The sequence below is a fragment of the Procambarus clarkii genome, chromosome 49, assembly GCF_040958095.1.
Source record: "Procambarus clarkii isolate CNS0578487 chromosome 49, FALCON_Pclarkii_2.0, whole genome shotgun sequence".
NCBI lineage: Eukaryota > Metazoa > Arthropoda > Malacostraca > Decapoda > Cambaridae > Procambarus > Procambarus clarkii.
This window is the reverse complement of record NC_091198.1, coordinates 16,960,259-16,980,258: the sequence shown is the minus strand read 5'-3', so window position 1 is coordinate 16,980,258 and position 20,000 is coordinate 16,960,259. Positions and strand designations below refer to the sequence as shown.

The 20,000-nt window shown below is 40.1% G+C and overlaps 1 protein-coding gene across 1 annotated transcript in view; it reads right to left on the bottom strand.

Moving 5' to 3' along the window:
• The window catches only part of LOC123763217 (ATP-dependent helicase brm), a 31,426-nt gene extending 13,700 nt beyond the window's left edge, over positions 1–17,726 (bottom strand). The window contains 15 exon segments of the mRNA XM_069303035.1: positions 36–202; positions 2,229–2,464; positions 3,305–3,418; positions 5,368–5,541; positions 6,796–6,878; positions 6,881–6,989; positions 7,660–7,869; positions 10,907–11,082; positions 11,691–11,943; positions 13,224–13,521; positions 13,653–13,855; positions 14,286–14,424; positions 14,731–14,855; positions 16,380–16,510; positions 16,646–17,726. Of these exon segments, the coding sequence (XP_069159136.1) occupies positions 36–202; positions 2,229–2,464; positions 3,305–3,418; positions 5,368–5,541; positions 6,796–6,878; positions 6,881–6,989; positions 7,660–7,869; positions 10,907–11,082; positions 11,691–11,943; positions 13,224–13,521; positions 13,653–13,855; positions 14,286–14,424; positions 14,731–14,855; positions 16,380–16,510; positions 16,646–17,705 (3,478 nt within the window). The 5' untranslated portion in view covers positions 17,706–17,726.
• Positions 17,727–20,000: the final 2,274 nt, after the last annotated feature.

The following is a 20,000-nucleotide window of genomic DNA, read 5'->3' as shown; positions in this document are numbered from 1 at the left end:
ATATTAACTGCAACATTATATTAAATGCAACAAACCATCAAGTCTCAAGTATTTGAAGCCTTTATACATGAGGTAATCCTCCATAATAGTCATAAGCTGTGTCATCTGGCAGAAGAGCAGCACTCGGTGATCACTGGTCTTCAGTTTAGGCAAGATCCGGTCTAGAAGCTCAAATTTGCCAGATGCACGGTATAGATCTGGTCTGAGAAGAAATTATATACACAAATTAGATATTAAGTTTATGTGAGAGTTTATTTAAAATGATAATGCCAACTTAAAAATGAAAAATATACCGTAACAAAAGCTCAATAAAGTGTAACATATTTTGCGAGAATATACTTGGGTAGATATTTGTAACTGCAGTACATTAAAAAACTAAATACCTTTGAGTATCTATTTTTATAAAAGTCACTATTATCTTCTGGGGCTACAATGCAACAGTAAAACGTTTCAATTAAGTTCGAACCCTAAGATACATTGATGTAATTTCACCTTACAAGCCCACCATTTATCATGCTCACATGTCCAAACCATGGATAAATTAAAGAGTATCTCCTTTCTCACCCAATATCTTAATCCTTTACATCTTTGTATTTCTTACTAACACTTTTAGTCTCCCTCTATTGTTGCAAAATTTTCCACAAATTAAATAATTACAAAATTTAAAAATTTGTAATTTGTTCCACTCTGGACTTTATTCTTGATAAACACAATACACTACCAGGAATGAAAAGCAATATTAATTAGAATGTGTACAAAAGAATATACAGTAGTGTCATTAACTTCCATTTTTGAGTGGCACCGCAGTAATTGACCTGAACATATGGTACGTTCTCATGTATGTTGACATCTCAAGTCGATTGTGATCAACTTGAGAATGGTCCAGGACAGACCGAAACGTTGTCATCTTGAGGTTATCTTGAGATGATTTTGGGGCTTTTTAGTGTCCCCGCGGCCAGGTCCTCGACCAGGCCTCCACCCCCAGGAAGCAGCCCGTGACAGCTGACTAACACCCAGGTACCTATTTTACTGCTAGGTAACAGGGGCATAGGGTGAAAGAAACTCTGCCCAATGTTTCTCGCCGGCGACCGGGATCGAACCCAGGACCACAGGATCACAAGTCCAGCGTGCTGTCGGCTCGGCCGACTGGCTCCCTGTCCCTTCCCTTTCTTGTTGTGGTTTGTTAATCAGGTTAAGAACCACAAGATGTGGTCAGAGACTAGACATAGGGGTAAGTGACCGTCAATGCCACCATAAGGGAGCCACAAAGTATGCAGCATCAGTAACTATGCCAACCACAGACGAATGAACAGCTGTACATTGTAGATGGTCTTTGGACTAGATCAAGATCCAATCTAGGTGAATAAATTGCTAGAGGCCATCCCAAGGATCTGGGCTTGATGCCTACATCTGCCTGCTTGATGCCTATAGGGAGCCGGTCGGCCGAGCGGACAGCACGCTGGACTTGTGATCCTGTGGTCCTGGGTTCGATCCTAGGCGCCGGCGAGAAACAATGGGTAGAGTTTCTTTCACCCTATGCCCCTGTTACCTAGCAGTAAATAGGTACCTGGGTGTTAGTCAGCTGTCACGGGCTGCTTCCTGGGGGTGGAGGCCTGGTTGAGGACCGGGCCGCGGGGACACTAAAAAAAAAAAGCCCCGAAATCATCTCAAGATAACCTCAAGATACATCAGACTGCAAGCTACAAGAAGCAGCAGCCTCAATGGTAAGGTCATAGACAAGAAGGCCTGCTTCAAAACTGGGCCATTGGGGGGATGTTATTTCCAGAACCAATACAAGGCAGAGTAAGTAATTATCAAAAAAAAGCACCAAGCCGGGAAGGCCATGTAGCACTTACAAGGCAGAATAAATGTTCCTTCAGCAAAACATCTACACCACAGTGTGACAGGAATGAATAAATATAGAAGGAATTAATGCAATTGACATTGCAAGAATAACCATCTGTATAAGATATTTGACTCAAGAAAATGGCTCTCAAGCTAGTTCAACAACCTTAAATGTTAAAAATTTTACGAATACAGTTGCCATAGGTTATATAATTTTAGTACTGTAATGAAGAATGATAAATATTAAGATAAATTTTAACTTCATTTATTATATATGGTGACTGTGTTAATTGTTGAAATTATAATATACTGCGGTTAGTAACTGGCAACACATTTTGCAAATTATTACTAATTTACTTCAAAAAATAACTAGTGCAACTTACCCCTGAACAATGCCACCTGCAAATCCAGTATGATTGCAATAGGCTTCCTCAATGTGTTGGAACATGAAGGGATGGTTACAAAGTTTACGAAGCTGCATAATGGTGTTCATGAGAGCCTTGGTATTACTCTTCTGACCTTTCTTATCTTCAGCACACAACATGACTCCCCTTGTCTGCATGGAGCGGTATAAAACATGTTGTAGACCCGACATTTCACACTTGATGATGTATTCCACCTGAAAAAAATTAAATAAAACATTTAATAGGTAAATTCTTCCTCACACAATACATGCAAATTACTGTTATGAATAGAAACACTGTACAGTATTAACATAAAACATTTGGTTTAAAAGCAGGAAACAGTTGGTTATGAAATAACATGTACATAATAATGTTAAGGAGAACATAAGAAAAAACAGTATTGACTGTAATGAAACACTGGGGAATGCTCTTTGTGGCTCCCTGATGCCACAATACAGTGCCTAACTACTAGGTGCCAACAGTCGTCAAATTCTTTCAGGCCTGCAGGGGACTACGAGTCAAATTTGGCCCCTTTAATAAAGCATAGAGAGCCTCATTAGAGAGAGTATTATGATAAAATTATCAGTGGATTTTAATCATGTCTGCCACCTCCGGGGAAGCACTAACAAGGTCAGTGAAACAAAACAGACCACTGCTGGTTATAAAAATGATTAAAACCTTATAATTGGTGAGCTCACGGGCAACGCTCGGCCTACCTTGAGGTGTGCGGCGGGTTGCCAACCGGGCTACCAATAGTGTTAACACATCCAGAAAATAATGACACTGGAGTGATAAAGCAGGAGTGTGAATATTTGCTTTACTTTACTTTGTTAGTTTAAAAAAAGGAGCTAAGCCTACACGTGCATGATATGCGAACATAAATGGCTAAAGCCTGAAAACGATTTAAAAAAATTCTAAAATGATCATTGCATCTTAAATTTCTCAACTAAGAAGTTACTACATTCACTAAATATATTCAAACTTCAAAATCACAGAGCAACTGATAAGGAAGCAAAGATTTAAACCATAACAGGAAACTAACACAATACTCTTACCTTGTCTGGTAATTGGGCCTCAACTTCTCTCTTGAGTCGACGTAGTAAAAATGGCCTAAGAACTTTATGCAGACGCCGAATGATCAAGATAGTTTCTTCTTCATTTAATTCAACCTATAAATATAAAAGTTTTGTGAGTACATGCATAACTTCATGGGCATGTAATTTTAAAGTACAGTACTGTACTACAGTGCAATACTGAACCATCATAACCTCTTAACATACATGAATAAGGGCCGCAATGTTCTAGTGTCAGAAATAATCAGTAAAAGAAAGTCTCATCATCATGGCCCTGTTTCATTACTTCGTGGGGAGAGGTGGCATCAGGCTAGAAGAAATATGTCAATACTGTATATGAAAGATTAAGGATTCTAAAAAATAAGGCTTTGGGTGTAGAATGATCTCAAGAATATACATTAACTATGCTCAAATAATTTCAAAATGCTATTCAACATCAGAAACACCCAAAGAGCTTTGTACAAGTTGCTAGTTGACCTGCTCAGCCACTAATCCAAACCATCACTAAATACTCACGTTACATTTTCCTCGACTAAACCCCTGTAGAACACAGAAATAATTAGGACAGAAAGGGAAAGAAAGGATTCAACAGAGTGCAAAACTCAGGAAGAACAATGTCACCTACACTCAGAGCAGTATTTCTGAGCATGACCAAGTGGTTGCTACCTTTGAGTACTTGAGTACCCTGAAAGGATAGAAATAGTAAAGTGAAAACATATACAGTAGATTCAACTTACCTGTGCAGAATAATGGTTTCAGATTTAGCTAGAGATAATCCACATCTCAGATCAAATATATCTAGGGACACAGACCTTGCCCAAAGACATGGTCACCAGGAAGAAAGTAATTTCTGGACAACAAACTTACAGTGAAAGCCAAAAATCTTAGGGAGTTGCTGGGACAAAAATGTACTTTTTGATCTTCAAAACCATGAAGCCCTGATTTTAGAACAAGGCACAGCAAAGAATAATGCCTTCAGCATTGCAAACTTCTGCAGTTCATGAGCATGCAGAGAATCCTGCAATTGACAACTGATTATTCTTCATAATAAATTGAAAATAGCCTAGAATATGTGCAAGACACCATGGTATGGGGCTTCAGAAAGAGACTGAGGAAGAACAACAGGAAATATGAGCATTCTGGTACCAGTGCAATGCCAGCATTGGACATTGATGGTGAGGGAAAGAAGGCCAAGTAAACCTAGCACATACAAAGAGGGGTTACTTTCAAAACAAACTTTTCATTAACATATACAAACAGATGTTGAAGTCACCACAGCAGGACTGTTGGCTCATTCTGGGGTTGTATATCTAGTTACAACCCCTTTTCCCTCTTATATCTCTCAAGCCAATTTTTAATACTAACTATACAGTACCATTTGCCTCTATGATGGTTACCTTACCTTGAGGTTACCTTGAGGTGATTCCGGGGCTCAGCGACCCCGCGACCCGGTCGTCGACTAGGCCTCCTCGTTGCTGGACTGGTCAACCAGGCTGTTGGATGTGGCTGCTCGCAGCCTGATGTATGAGTCACAACCTGGTTCATCAGGTATCCTATGGAGATTTTTGTCAAGTTCTCTCTTGAACACTGTGAGGAGTCGGCCAGTTATGCCCCTTATGTGTAGCGGAAGTGTGTTGAACAGTCTCGAGCCTCTGATGTTGATAGAGTTCTCTCTCAGAGTACCTGTTGCACCTTTGCTCTTCAACGGGGGTATCTTGCACATCCTGCCATGCCTTCTGGTCTCATGTGCTGTTATTTCTGTGTGCAGGTTTGGGACCAGCCCCTCTACAATTTTCCATGTGTAAATTATTATGTATCTCTCCCAGTGAGAGATACATAATATGGTGACTGGCAATCTATTCCCCTCGTAACCAGTATCAAACTATTACTTTTCCATATTCTTGTTTTATTTTTAAAGCTTATAACCATTTGTTATAGGTTCTGACCTGGTCTGACAGTTTTTAACCTTGTTCATATCTTACCTGTCCATACTGCAGTCTAAATTCTGAAATTATTTTATTTAGACTAATAACAACCATTTTTACCTTTTCACCAGTAGTTGCAAAGGGAGCATTGAACCACTGCTCAAATGTAGAGCAAGATTTAAAGATGGATGGAAGAAGGAAGTTAAGAAGAGCCCATAGCTCCGGCAGCTTGTTCTGAAGTGGTGTTCCCGTCAGCAATAAGCGATGTGGTGCATTGTAGAACGTGTTCAGTGTCTGTAAACATAAGAAGAATCATTAAGTTTACAGTTCTGTGACAATGCCAGTACTGTGAAACAAACATGTTATAGCAAACAGATTAAAAAATATTGATCATAACTAGTCAAGGATGGTATCCCCAGCTCCCATGTCAGGCACATCTCATAATGCAAAATATGGTGTGGCCATAAGGCAGTGTGGGTGGTGTAGCCATACACTCCCCCAACACCTATGGCTACACCACCCACACTACCCAAAGACCATACCATACTACACATTACAGGATGCGTCTGAGGATCCAGATGCATCCAGAATGACACAGGAGCTGGGGGATACCATCATTGACCAGCTCGACAAGGAGGCCTGGTCAAGGACCGGGCCGCGGGGATGATAAGCCCCAAAATCATCGCAAGTTAAGGTAGTTAGGGTCAAACTTTTTTTTATCACAGTGGGTTAAGGATTGTAGTTGTGTGGCCACAGCCATACAGCAGGTGGGGTCTGTGTGGGTACATAGTAGGTGGATATAGTTGGTGGTACAAACCATCCTATCATATAATATACTCAATTTTGATGTCAAAATCTCTAATGGCTAAATAAAAGAATACTATAAATCATAATGATTCACAAACCTTCACACTTTCTGTGTGTGGTCAATAGGTTAGGTGAAGTTAGGTTGAAGCATTTTAGTACACCACTTTCTGTCCATTGTGGCAACTCTCTTGAGTTGCCACAACCCTTTGTGGTGGGTGGTGGTGAGAGTAGAGTGGACATATGGTTGGTGAGAGTAGAGTGGACATATGGTTGGTGGGAGTAGATTGGGTGGTTTGAAGATGTGTGTGTGTGTGTGATGGTGAAAGTGGGGGGGGGAGGGTAAATGGGGGATGAGTGGAAGGAGACGGGAGCAGAAAAGTAGAAATTGAACTTGCACAAGCCCAGGTCTTACCAACAGGGATTATATTACATTTCAGGAATACATCTATTCATCTTTTCTCCAGATGAGAAAAAAGCACAAAGAAAGATAACAGTGAAAGTAGGCACAACAATCAATATGGAAAGGATTACCCAATGTACCTTCCCTCCATTAGACTTTCAATGGGAAATTAAGGCCCACCTTGTGATCAATGAACACCAGGAACATTTAGTGGAAAAATTATGCAAATAATACATAAACATCCAAAATATAATGACTAAAATATTATGGGATTTGTATCTGCAAAGACCGAAGAACTTTCTCAAGTGTAGTACATAATTGAGCATAATAAGATACAGTACCTGTGTAAGTTTGCAATGGTGGTTCTTCATGCGGTGACCCTCGTCGATTATCATGTATTTCCATCGCAACTTGGATAACACTGCTTATCCTTTATAATATATTCATATGTGGTGAGCAAAACATTGAGCTTCGTGGCTCTCATCTGACTTTGAACAATCCGCCGAACCTGAGGTGACCCTTTGTAAGTCACAACCTGAAAAAATATACATTTAATTAAGAGTTGAAATAATATTTAATTATAATAATAAGCATCATCACATTATCCTATTTCCCACTTTCATGGGGTAGGGAGACAGACTAAGGGAAATAATAATAAATAAATAATAATGAGACAAATAAATAATGATACATCATTTAAGAAATAATGCATATAATGAAACATTTCTCAATCAGTCCCCTGGATACACCTTGAGGATGAGTATTTCCGGAGAAGCAGTTCTCTCCTGTAGTGGATTAATTTTAATAACCCCCAAGCACCCGGCCTATTTTCAAGGGAACAAGATAAATATGAAGGATACTTGTTCCAGAGGGCAGAAAGGTAACCCAGAAGTCAGGCATTTCTGCTACAGTCGATTATGGTGACTTCTTTAAGTTTGGAAAACTACCAAGGTAAGTCAGCTCAGAAAACAAGAGAACCAAAAGGTGTCCCCTAACAAGGATACTTTACTAGAGATGATAAATTATGGAATAATGACTATAAACAAACTATTTGTCAAAACTGAGATCCCAGTTTAAACAAATTTGTATTAAAAAAACATAATGGCAAAAGATCTATATTTTTACAGCTCAACCCATCACAATCAATTTGTTTATACACACCAACAATAAATTGTGTAAGTCAATTAAGACACCTTCCATCTCACCTGAACAGTTGGAGCCCATTTTTCAAACTCAAGAGCCCAATTAGATATGGTGGAGAGGGGTACAATGATGAGATATGGTCCATTATTCTTCTTGGTCTCAATTAAGTATGTGAGAAGTGCAATAGTCTGGATAGTTTTTCCCAGGCCCATCTCATCAGCCAGGATACCATTAAGATTATTGTTATACAAGGACACAAGCCACTCAAGACCCTGAAGGATAGATAAACAAACCCAATAATACTTGCACATACATTATTAAACATACAAATTGAATCACAAGGTAAGGAGTTATTGGCATAAGTAAACCCACATATAAAGAGATTGATATATGAATCATCTTAAGTAACAAGATCATTGGCACTTAAGAAAACACAATTTAAATTCATTTTGTAGTTCTAGACCAGAAAGACATTTGTGAGAAGCAGAAATCTATTACAAATAATTCACTTTAAATTTTTTTTCGGATAGTGATATCAATATTTCTTCATCTCACTTTGGACAAACTAAAATAATTATAAATTCTATATTTTTCCTAACATCAGCAACAAAAGTTTTGCAATATAAAAATGAGAAAGAATTTTTATATGGACAAACTAAAATATTTAAATTTTTTGTATTTTTTCCCAACATCAGCAACTAAAGTTTTACAATATAAGAATGAGAAAGAATTCTATAGTTTTTGTATGTACACTTAGAAAGGGGCAGTATACAATTTGAGAGTTAAAAGCTTAATTTATTGGGTTTCCTTTGTTACTTGTCATTACCCATTAATTAAATATTTCAGAATAAGTGAAATTCACGTGGAAAAAGAAAAGTAGTCTACGCAAACCACAAATTGAAAATAAAGAACCAAAATGTTGTCAATTCCTTGGTTTTCAGATTTGTAGGTAAGGTGTACAATTTTCAGCCACATTACTATGACTTATTATCTGCAATGAAAAGTAATTTAAATGAGCTCTGTTTATACATATTAGTTCTGTATGCAGACCAAAATAAGTCATCAAAAATTTGCATAGCATCAATGTTTCCGAGCATAGGCTAACTGGAAGGTGATGCCCCCAAAATGGTTTATATTTTTTTAATTAACAGGAAAGTAACTAAGACATTCAGGATTTTTTCCTTACATGGCAAACGACTGCCAGAGGTCTCTAGTGTAGAATGACAACCATATAAATATTCTTTCCTGTAAAATCTCCGTGGCTCTATCATAAAAATTAAGTAGATTCATTACACAGGATCTTCCTGTTAAACATAATGTCATTTTCCATGACCCATTGAAGACTTAATATTTTGAAATATCAACATCTTTCCCCGAGGCTATTTTCATATTTATTTTGGTGTTGTCACCAAAGAACGACACAAAACTGGCACATATTCCTGTCCATGTCTGCTATGAGGATGAGCAAGAGTCACAGGGTGACAACCTACCTTGTGCAACCAAGCCTTACTCCACACTCAGGCTAGATTTTGCTTAATTTGTTACCACTCCTTGCAATCATCAGACAATTATAGAAATCCACCTCCCTACTTTACCTATTATTCCTTTGGCTTTAATTTTAAAGGTTATTAGTACAAGGTGATGGAATAATGGCTTGGCACTTTCTCCCGATAGTTCCCTTCCCTCCGTGGCCACATGTATCAAACACTTTTGGATAATCAGTATATACAACAGCTGTATTTTGGTTTGCTTTTAATGCCTCTGTAATTTTTCCTAGTGATCAAGTAGTGTAGTTGGAAAAGCCAAGATTTTACTGCTTTGAAACTGTGTTGACCTGGATTGTATAATTCACTCTTTCACATAACTGGCAAGTTGACTTGATACCTGGTTGATGGGGTTCTTGGAGTTCTTCTACTCTCCAAGCCCGGCCCGAGGCCAGGCTTGACTTGTGAGAGTTTGGTCCACCAGGCTGTTGCTTGGAGCAGCCCGCAGGCCCACATATACCTGGTTGATGGGGTTCTGGGAGTTCTTCTACTCTCCAAGCCCGGCCCGAGGCCAGGCTTGACTTGTGAGAGTTTGGTCCACCAGGCTGTTGCTTGGAGCAGCCCGCAGGCCCACATACCCACACAGCCCGGTTGGTCTGGTTGGCTTCTTAGCACCCACTCAAAAAGTTTAGGATATGTAATGTCAGTGCAACCATCTGTAGTTTTTCCAGTGTTACTATCTCCCTCGTGAGATAGTGTGATATCTGCACTTTCCGAATCCTTGGGATGTTACTTGTATAATATGGAAGCTTTCCTTCCATATTATAAACAGTGCTCGTTTTAATGGTATTTTGAACTTTATAAACAATGAATGCTAGGAATGTGGCCCTGGAACTAAATGCTTGGGCATATTGTCTGTATCTTTTATGAAGGCTGTGGGATTTTATTGCAATATCTGATATCTACTTTTCCATGAGGGTCAGGATGATGACGTTATTAGTCTGTCCATTGTACTGATACAAATTTTCATATTGTTCTTTCAGGATTTTGCCTATTTCTTTATCTCCTTCAGTGTATGTATCTCTTCTTGTAAGGAAGGGGAGTAGACTTCCAAGAAGTTTATTATGTGTTCTTTGCATACGTAAAGTAGTAGTTTCAGTTTTCTATTTCTTGAATGGGTTTCTGTTATTATTTAATTTCTTCATTTTGGTATAAGGGTTTACATTTTTTAACCTATCTTTGGGAAGGTGTGCTTCACTCTGTAGGAATAATTGTAGTCTACTGACTGTTTCTGAAATCTTCCTCCTCATTCTGTAAAGTCATCAATGTTCTCTTTCTAAGTTGGACCTTTCCCTGCTTGGGACATATTTAGCTCATATTATATATTCTTCTATACTGATTGCTTGTACACTGTATTAAAATATGAGAGAACAGTGTTGTTTCACAGGAATGCTTGATAATTCATAGTTTATTTCGTTCCAGTCAATGCCTCACTTGTGGTGGACTGAGGTATATTATCCAGGGTGCAGAATATAGCAGACTGTCAAGTGTCTGGGTCATAAGGGGATTCCCAGTGCCAAGGAATACGGGAGTCGCCAAGGGACCCTTGCCAAAGAAGGAAAGTTGCCGTAGAAGACAGAGCATCAAAGATACAGATACGTAAATTGAAGGCGACTAACTTCAGATGATGTTAAAAGAAAATGAAACCGAGAAATATTTGTCATAAAGCCTGAAATATGAGCTAGGTAATATTATCAAACTAATGAATATGAGTTCATTATACATGTACTATATTCTGTTTCAGTTTTTAAAGTATTATACTAACCTTCACTTGATATTCTTTGAGAAGTCCATTGACCATCATTTTGGCTTGCTCTGTTACAGTTTCCTTAATGGTGTGAGCTATGGAGTAATAGTTCTTCTCTCCCGATGCATCTTTGTACTCATCATCCTCCACCTTGGCCTTCTTGAACACCACCTCCCTGGGATTGCCATCTTCATCTAGGGACCGGTTCTACTTTTTCTTCACTTGTTGCTACAGAGAAATGTTACAAATTTTAAACACTCATCTGCTGTATCTCCTCAGTTTTAACACCACACACCTCACAATTCACAGCTAACTACATTTCAAAATGTATTTGAGAGTTTCAGAGTTACATGGGATGAAAATAGCCTAGATGATATTAGCACAAACAAGCCACACTAATCCTAGAGTCTACTACATTCTCAGCAGTAAGTTGGGCTCCAAACGATGCTACATTCTTAAGTTTTACTAAATTATGGTTGTATATATGTACGGTATGCATCAATGCCCATTCCAAGCATTCTAAATTTCAATACAAAATATATTGAATTTGTGCTGGAAAGTGTAGACATTTTGCCATAAACAAAAAATTGTAGTTGCACACATTTTGTGGGCAGCAAAATAGGCATTTTGAAAAAAAAAATTAACTTTGGAGGTCTCTGAAACTTATCACTAAAATTTTCCCATCTACTACACAATTATGTTAATGTGCATGGCTGTTGCAGGAACATAACCTTCATGTAAGTCAAGGGTCACCTGTATCCCCTTATATGGCCCTTAATAAACAAAATAAAATAATATTTACACTCAGGCTCTTTCACTTTTTCCTTTTCTACTTTTGATTCATCTTCATCAGACGACTCTGTATCTTCCTCGGGTAGAATTTCCCAGCCAGGATTGGCAGTCAAAAATGCTTCAAGATTTTCCTCCAGAGGAGCCTGTAAGCCACAAACAATGGCTCCGGTCGCCGATTCCATAACAGGAATATGCCGCTTCTGATTGTCGCCCTCTTCACCATTATCAGCAATGGCCTCCCGGGCACGACGACGTTCCTCACGCTGTACGGAGTAAAATTACACAGTAGTACAGTATAGTATTGGGGAAATTATGTACAATTAGCTCCATAATAAGCTAATATATAAAAAAAAATGGTAAATACACAAGTTGACAATGTGCTTAGAATAAAAGGCATTGCTAGTTATGATTAAAATGGCCTAACCACTGGTATAATTTTATTGAGTTTTGGAGTTTCTTCCTGACCCAACTGATCAGTTTCATACCATATTTCTGTGATGACTTGATTTGCCAAACTGTTATAGCAGTCGAGTTGATAGCAAATCTTTATTAAAACTCAAGTTCTTTTTTATTTTAACTTTTTAAAAATTGTCAGTCTAAGCTACTCATTCAATATTATAAAACACATTCTCAATGACAGGATGTATAGATGTATTTCAAGGAATCATATACATGCCATTTTACCAAGCTAATGTCCTAGGTTGCCCACATGATAAAATTCCACTCTATCATCTTGAGAGGTTATCTTGAGATGATTTCGGGGCTTTTTTAGTGTCCCCGCGGCCCGGTCCTCGACCAGGCCTCCACCCCCAGGAAGCAGCCCGTGACAGCTGACTAACACCCAGGTACCTATTTTACTGCTAGGTAACAGGGGCATAGGGTGAAAGAAACTCTGCCAATTGTTTCTCGCCGGCGCCTGGGATCGAACCAGGACCACAGGATCACAAGTCCAGCGTGCTGTCCGCTCGGCCGACCGGCTCTCTAAATGGAAGCGATTCATGTTGTCAGGCAGGTTGATAGTAAACATACTAGAGCTACAAGAAAGTTTTCAAGCCCCTCCACAGGTCACGGTGCTACTAGGGCAGCACAAGATGAAATCATCCAGCTAAAGTGAACTGTAGGAAACTCAAATTACAGTCAAAAAGTCAGGGAATCAGGGTATGCATGAAGAATGTTTTGGTGCAACCTCACTTATTCATTTTTGAGATATTTAAGGTCTCGCCTTCCCAAATAATTTGTTGCAGTATTCTAAAGTCTGCCGCCAGATTTTGTAATTATTCTACAAAATATAAAGACTTAGTACTTGGGAAATGAGAAAACTCTCAGTTGTATATCAAATAAAATATAAAAAACAATTAACAATAAGATCATAAACTTGCACAATGCCAATTTTAAAACAAGACAAACTTAAAATTATTTTTACAAAACCTTATGCTGTCCCTACAAGATACCTAATTACAGGATATACAATACTATATTAATTTTTAAAGGTTGTACCTCATTTGTTTGTTTTTTGCATACAAGAAGTTGAAAAAAAACTCACAGCTTTCTTCCTCTCTTCTCGATGTTTCAGTCGCTGATCCTCTTTATGAGCTTTGACCATCTCTGTCAGGTTGGCAATAAACTCGTCAGTCTGAGTGAGAAGGTACGCTAAACGTTTATCTTTCTTTTCATCAATCAATTTACGATAGCCTTCCTCATCCTCCAGCATGAGGCGCCTCAACCGTTCCTTCTCTATGCGCTCCTGTTCCTTTTGCTTCTCTCTCTCAGCATTCATATGGTGCAGTATGAGAGACTTATTTAATTTACTAATCTTCTGATTATTTTGGCGATGGAACTCCCTGGAATAAAAAATTAAATATTTAGTATTTATTCTACAAAACAGACAGACAGTACTTGGGATGTAAGAAAATTCTCAGTTGTATATCAACTAAAATCTAAAAAAATTAAATAAAAAAATGGGCATTCATACTTCAGTTCTCTACCATGCTGTAGCACTGCATTAAGGTATTCTTGGTGCTTTTGCCGCTTCTTTCGCTCGGCCTCTAATTTCTGTTGCTTTTCTAGTTTTTCAGTAATACGAGCTTCTCTCAGACCTTGCCGTTTGGTTCTCTTGTATGCCTTTATATTAATAGCGGTTTCTAAAGTTGTATCTTTTCGATTGCAGCTTACAACCTGAAAAATAGAAGAGCATGAGTTTTCCTGAAGCTGTCTGATGCTGGTTGATGACTTCAGCATCTCATTTCTGTGTCAACAAATGCATCATTTCTGTGTCAACAAATGCATCATTTCTGTGTCAACAAATGCATCATTTCTATGCATCTAATACATTCTGGTATTGCTAGTTGCACTATTACATTTGCAGGCCTTTTATAAAATCTTTGTCTAAATTGTTAGGCACTACATGAAATAAACATTTGACCCTCATTACAGTATAGTGCAGTACTATATATAAATCATAATCAAGCATTTTACTCAAAGAGAAAAATAAACATCAACATGAAAACAAAATAATTTACCTCATTCCTTGAAAAGCAGGAAATTAGAGTCAATTTATAATACAATGTATAGTACAGTACAACATAATTTTGCTATTTCTACTGACCTCGGCCCTTAATTGGCGTTGGAAATTGAGTAAGCGTAATGCTCGAAGCTCAATCTGAGCTTTTGTTTTTAAATCTTCCGCCATTGTCGCTGGAAGGCCACTCAATTCTTCAATTCGATGAGCAATACGTGCAGCTAATCTAGAAATAAATATAATGTGATTTTTAAAGAAAACTGCCAAATCACTAGCTAATTCACACTTTCATATTGAGGAAGGAACCATTTTAAATATTTTTAAGTATGCACACATGTACACACACACTGCAGACTTCTGAGCACAACATCCAAGTAAATAAGAGTGTCTAGAAACAAGGTAGGAATAACTGCTTAAGGAACCAGACAGAAACAAGGCACTCTAGCCACATTTAGTCTTGCTTTTGGGTTTTACCTAAAAAGTCTCAGTCCCTCACAGGAAATTGGCTGACAAATGTAAACTAAAAAATTACCTGTTTTCTCTCTCCTGTAGAAGTATCAAGGGATCCACCCCAGAGGGCTTAGTAATAGGAGTAACACGGCTCGTTTTGCCACCAGCAGTAGGCACAGGGGTTGTCCCAACAGCTGCTGGAGGCACCTGGTGGGTTTCAATTAACATATTTAGCAAGCATTTTAAAACTATTTGACTATCTCTTTATAACATGACCTCTTACTTTATAAATCATAATCAGTATAAGTCTGGCTAGCCCCGGTTACACATGGAAACACTCGTGACTAAGTAAAAGAGGGCAACCTTACCCCATTGATGCTTCTTTATCTTTAATATGTGTATTGCAGTGTCCCATGATGGTATACTTAATATTCATTCACACACTCCTGCATATTCTCCACCTTCACACTCACCTTTTAATAAACACAGTTTTGTTAGATTTTCTTTCTTTTTATCTATCTTTTACCTTCCAATCTCTTTAGACTTCTTTTCTTTCCAGTCATCAACTTCCAAAGCAAGACAATCCCACATGACCATAATCTTTGGGTAAGAAGTCACCTCTTTTGCCCTACATTAACATAACATTTTCTGCTGTACAGTACAGCAGAAAAAGGAAAATACAGTACTGTATACAATGAAAACTAAATTTGGATATTCACCAAGATGTCAGGTTCCATAATATAATGTCATTTAATTGCTTTACATGTGTTATAGTGGGTTTAATTTGTTGTGATCAACTTTAATGAATTTGAGGCTTCAACAGCCGAGTTAGGCAGGGATGCTACATCAGCAGTCTCTCTCTCACTCTCTCTCTCCTCCACAACACCCTGAAACTGTGCACTAAATAGTCAGACAATCTTAAAACATTTTAACCACCAAATCCTATACAAGCGCTGCTCAATAATGTTCATTTTCATATGGAAATCATTTACCTTCTCCTTAGAGCAGCCTTACTACCCTCAGCATTTGCTTTTTCATACATAAGTTGGGAATGGTGTAGTTCACCTATTCCAACTGTTGGTTGGATTGGATGAATTTTCCCTCTTTTTTTTTTAGATGTGGCTTGTTTAGTGATGCTTTATGGCTCCCTGAGCAGCTCATCTTAGTAATTGGTTGATCTATAACCCAACATTCAATCTGTCCCTTGTGAGGTGACAAGATATAGGCACGTGCTACTAGCAGACTAAGAAAGCTTCAAGAGCCTGACATTTAGAGATGGTTTGCAAGGTGCCAGAGCACTAAGGACGGGGAAGCAACTGTGGAAAGCCAACCCAGAAACACAGTTAAACACTCAGGAAGCTGCAAGCAGCTAAGGCAGGTTCTGACCTGGGTGAGGGAAGCCACTGCAACCCAACCAACAGAAATTTTAAATGTGACAAACACCCTCCCTGAAGCACAGGAACAAGAGTGCCATTCCAAACCAGCATTCGGGTAGTAGAACCAAGAACAAGATCACAACATGTTAACAAACACTAAACCCCATGATCTTGAGACAATGAAAAAACAGGACCCCTAGAAGATTCAGGTAAATAACAGGTTGCATTGCTTTTGACCATGTTGTGGTGTAGTGGTCTAGGGCGTGGTACTGTATATGGGTTCGAATCCTCCTTATGGCTTCCAATAATTTTATCATAATATAAAGTATTACATTAAAAAATGAATATACACTACCTGAGGCCTTGGGGTGGTCCCAGGTACAGGTCCAGTTGGTACAGGTTGGGAGCTCATGACACCAGATGGTGGGGGTGGTGTCTGTGATGGGCCTGTTCCATTGTATGGTGGCCGCACCCCTGGCATTGGTCCTAGGAAAATTTTTATTTATTTTTGCAAAGTTGCGCTATGAAATATTTGAAGCATATTAGTGTAAGCATTATTAAGAATAATTACAAAGTTTGGGAATACATTCCTTAGGCAAATTGGGGGCCATAAGTACCTACCAGGGTGTCTTGGATACTGCATACTGGGTGGTCCAGGGGGTCCTGGTGGGCCTGGTGGACCCTGAACACCAGGAGGTCCAGTGGGAGGTCCAGTTGGTGGTCCAGTTGGAGGGCCAGTAGGAGGACCTGCTGGAGGGCCAGTTGGTGGTCCACTTGGTGGTCCACTTGGGGGTCCTTGTGGTCCAGGAAGACCAGGTCCAGGTGGCCGAGTAGGGTCTTGTTCAGCCCGGCGACCCTGAGCAAGAGCAGACACGTGGCTTGGAACTGGTTGATTACGAGCAATGCAACGATAGGCCATTATTTGGGCCCGAAGCTGATGCATTTGTGAAGGATTTAGCAAACCTGCTCTTTGTGCATCAGGGACCCCAGCACCAGGAGGGCCATATCCAGGTCCACTTGGAGGGCCTGGTGGAACACTACCACCACTTGTAGAACCACTGCCTGGTGGTGGTGGACCCATATTCATATTACCATACTTAGCCCTCATGTTAACTAAATCAGTATAACGTGGATCATTTTGTAAACCCTTGTCCTCCATTGTGTTGATAGCTTTTTGCAAAGCATTAAGGTTCTCCTGCTGAAAGCTACCACCACTTGGACTCGGACCATTTGGTCCACCACCACTTGGTGGAGGCAGTCCACCACCTGAAGGGCCACCGGGAGGACCCTGGGAAGGGTGGTGACTGTTAGGGCCCATCGATGATCCCTGCTGTGATTGAGGCTGTGGAGGATAACTGTTGGGATATGAACCAGCAGTTTGTGGCCAACCCTGGCCTCCTTGTGGACCCTGAGGGTAAGAGTGGTGAGGGCTTGGTCCACCCTGAGGTGACATGCCAGGGCCCCCTGGAGGTCCCTGCTGTGTTGGTGGTACACCAGGACCTGGTGACATTACTGGAGGACCCATGGGTGATGGTGCCTGTGGTGGACCCATTGGAGATGGAGCCTGAGGTGGCCCAACGGCTGGAGATGTAGCCTGGGGTGGAGGCATAGGAGAAAGGGACTGCTGGGGCGGACCCATTGGGGATGCTGCACTCCCAGGATTGGGACTTTGAGCCGACATCCTGCTGAAATAAACAACTGCTATTAAATTCATGCAAAATGCTCTTTTAAGTTTAATTTAAAGTCTTTGACATAACTGAATAAAACAACAAATTAAATACAGTATAGTAAACTAGCCTAGATGTTTAATTTACATGAAGGGTGTTAGAAAGAATTTGTTCAGTGTCAGGATAGTTAACAAATAGAATGTAATATCAAGTGACGTGGCAGACTCTATACACAGTTCCAAATGCAGATATAATAGAGCCCAACAGGCCCAGGAAACAGGCACACCAATTGATTGACAGTTGAGAGGTGGGACCTACAAGCTGAAGCTCAACTCCTGGAACCACAACTAGGTGAGCGCAGCAGAAAAAATTTAATTCTCCCCAAGTCAACATATATTGGAACACAATCAATATTTAAAGGGTGCTGCTGAACTAAGAGCAGGCTTGTGGAGGCAATAAATAGTGGTGGCAGTGGAGGAGTAAAATGGTGGTTGAGTAAAACGAATAGTGGAGATTAATATTGAAATGGTGAACAATAGTGTTGAAAAGGTGCCAAGTATGATATTGATCAAAAACCAACGTTGAATGTAATGAAACATCATTTTCTGGGTGAGCCCCAGAGGTTCCCAGGAGTTTGAGGACTGATATATGTAATATTAGTCTGTGGCATCAGTCAGTTGGAATTCAGCCTTCCGGGGACCACAAGCCAGAACCTGGCCCCCTCAAAGAGGTACAGGGAGCAATGGCCTATGGAAACCCCTTGTACTTGGGGGCATTCCATGTCTGCCATCGACCAGGGTTAGGCACCCAGAAACGTAGGCATTACGAAACAGACCCCACTTGGTAAGAAAATTGCAACCGAAGACCAAACATAGAGGCAGAACTCCCCCAACACAAAGAAACCAGCAAACGGCATACACCACCACTGCGCCACTTGTCTGTGCAGCCCTCCCCTCCCCAAGAGGGGAGCCCCGGAGGGAGATCAGCCTCCATTTCGGAGGCTGATCATCAAAATCAAAACAAAACCGCCGACCGGAAGGAAGGAGGGTGCCAGGGAGCCTCTGGGGCTCACCCAGAATATGGTGTTTCATTACATTCAACATTGGTTTTCTGTGGGGAGCCCCTTTGGCTCCCTGGAGCTACCTAACTAAAGACAAGTAAAAGAGGGACTTACCTAGGAGGCAGCTGCCATGTGCTCATCAACTCGGAGTCAAGACAACTGGCTGCAACCTGCAACCCAAAGCCACACACGAATGATCTGGACCAGGAATATTGACCAGATAACGGGCAGCCAAGACTCTGTTCAACCTAAAAAACCCTTGCACCTGAATGTCAGCCCAAGATATGTTGCCGAACACGGCAGCCAAAGTAGCAAACTTACGAACGTCATGGGCATGAAGATAGACCACAGGCTGGCTAAACTTAATAACCCTGCAGACGACCTGGGTGACCTGAGCCCTGGAACAGAGAATGTTAGAAACCAGACAGAAAAGGCCGTGGAACGCCTAACGACGGTGGGTTTTGAGAATGTTGTGATGGTTACTATGGAACATAAGAACATAAGAACAAAGGCAACTGCAGAAGGCCTATTGGCCCATACGAGGCAGCTCCTATTTATAACCACCCAATCCCACTCATATACTTGTCCAACCCGCGCTTGAAACAATCAAGGGACCCCACCTCCAGCATGTTACGCGGTAATTGGTTCCACAAATCAACAACCCTGTTACTGAACCAGTATTTACCCAAGTCTTTCCTAAATCTAAACTTATCCAATTTATATTATAATATATTGGTGATATTATAAACAACATGAATGATATTATGGCTGGTAATGGGAACAATCCCATTATTTGCATTAGCGTGGGAGGAAATGATGTTGGTCGAGTTAGGAGTGAGGAACTGATTCAGAGGTATAAAACAGCCATAGAATTAGTTAGGAGCAAGGGAGGAATCCCGATCATATGTGGCATTCTTCCAAGAAAGGGAGTGGGAAATGAATGGATATCGAGGGCACTTGGTGTCAATTGCCGGCTGGAAAGATATTGCAAATCAAATGCAATATCTTTCATAGACAACTGGGAACACTTCTATGGAAGAAATGAAATGTATGCTCGTGATGGGGTGCATCTATCGAGAGCTGGGGTTGTTGCTGTTGCGAACTCGTTGGAAGAAGTGGTTAGAGGTGTTTGTTTGGGTTTAAACTGTTAGTAGATAGAGGTATGGGAATTGATTTGGAGGAAGGAGGTAATAAAAGTATGTGTTTGTGGGAGAAAGGAATTGGCAAAATGATCAGGGAAAGAGAAGGG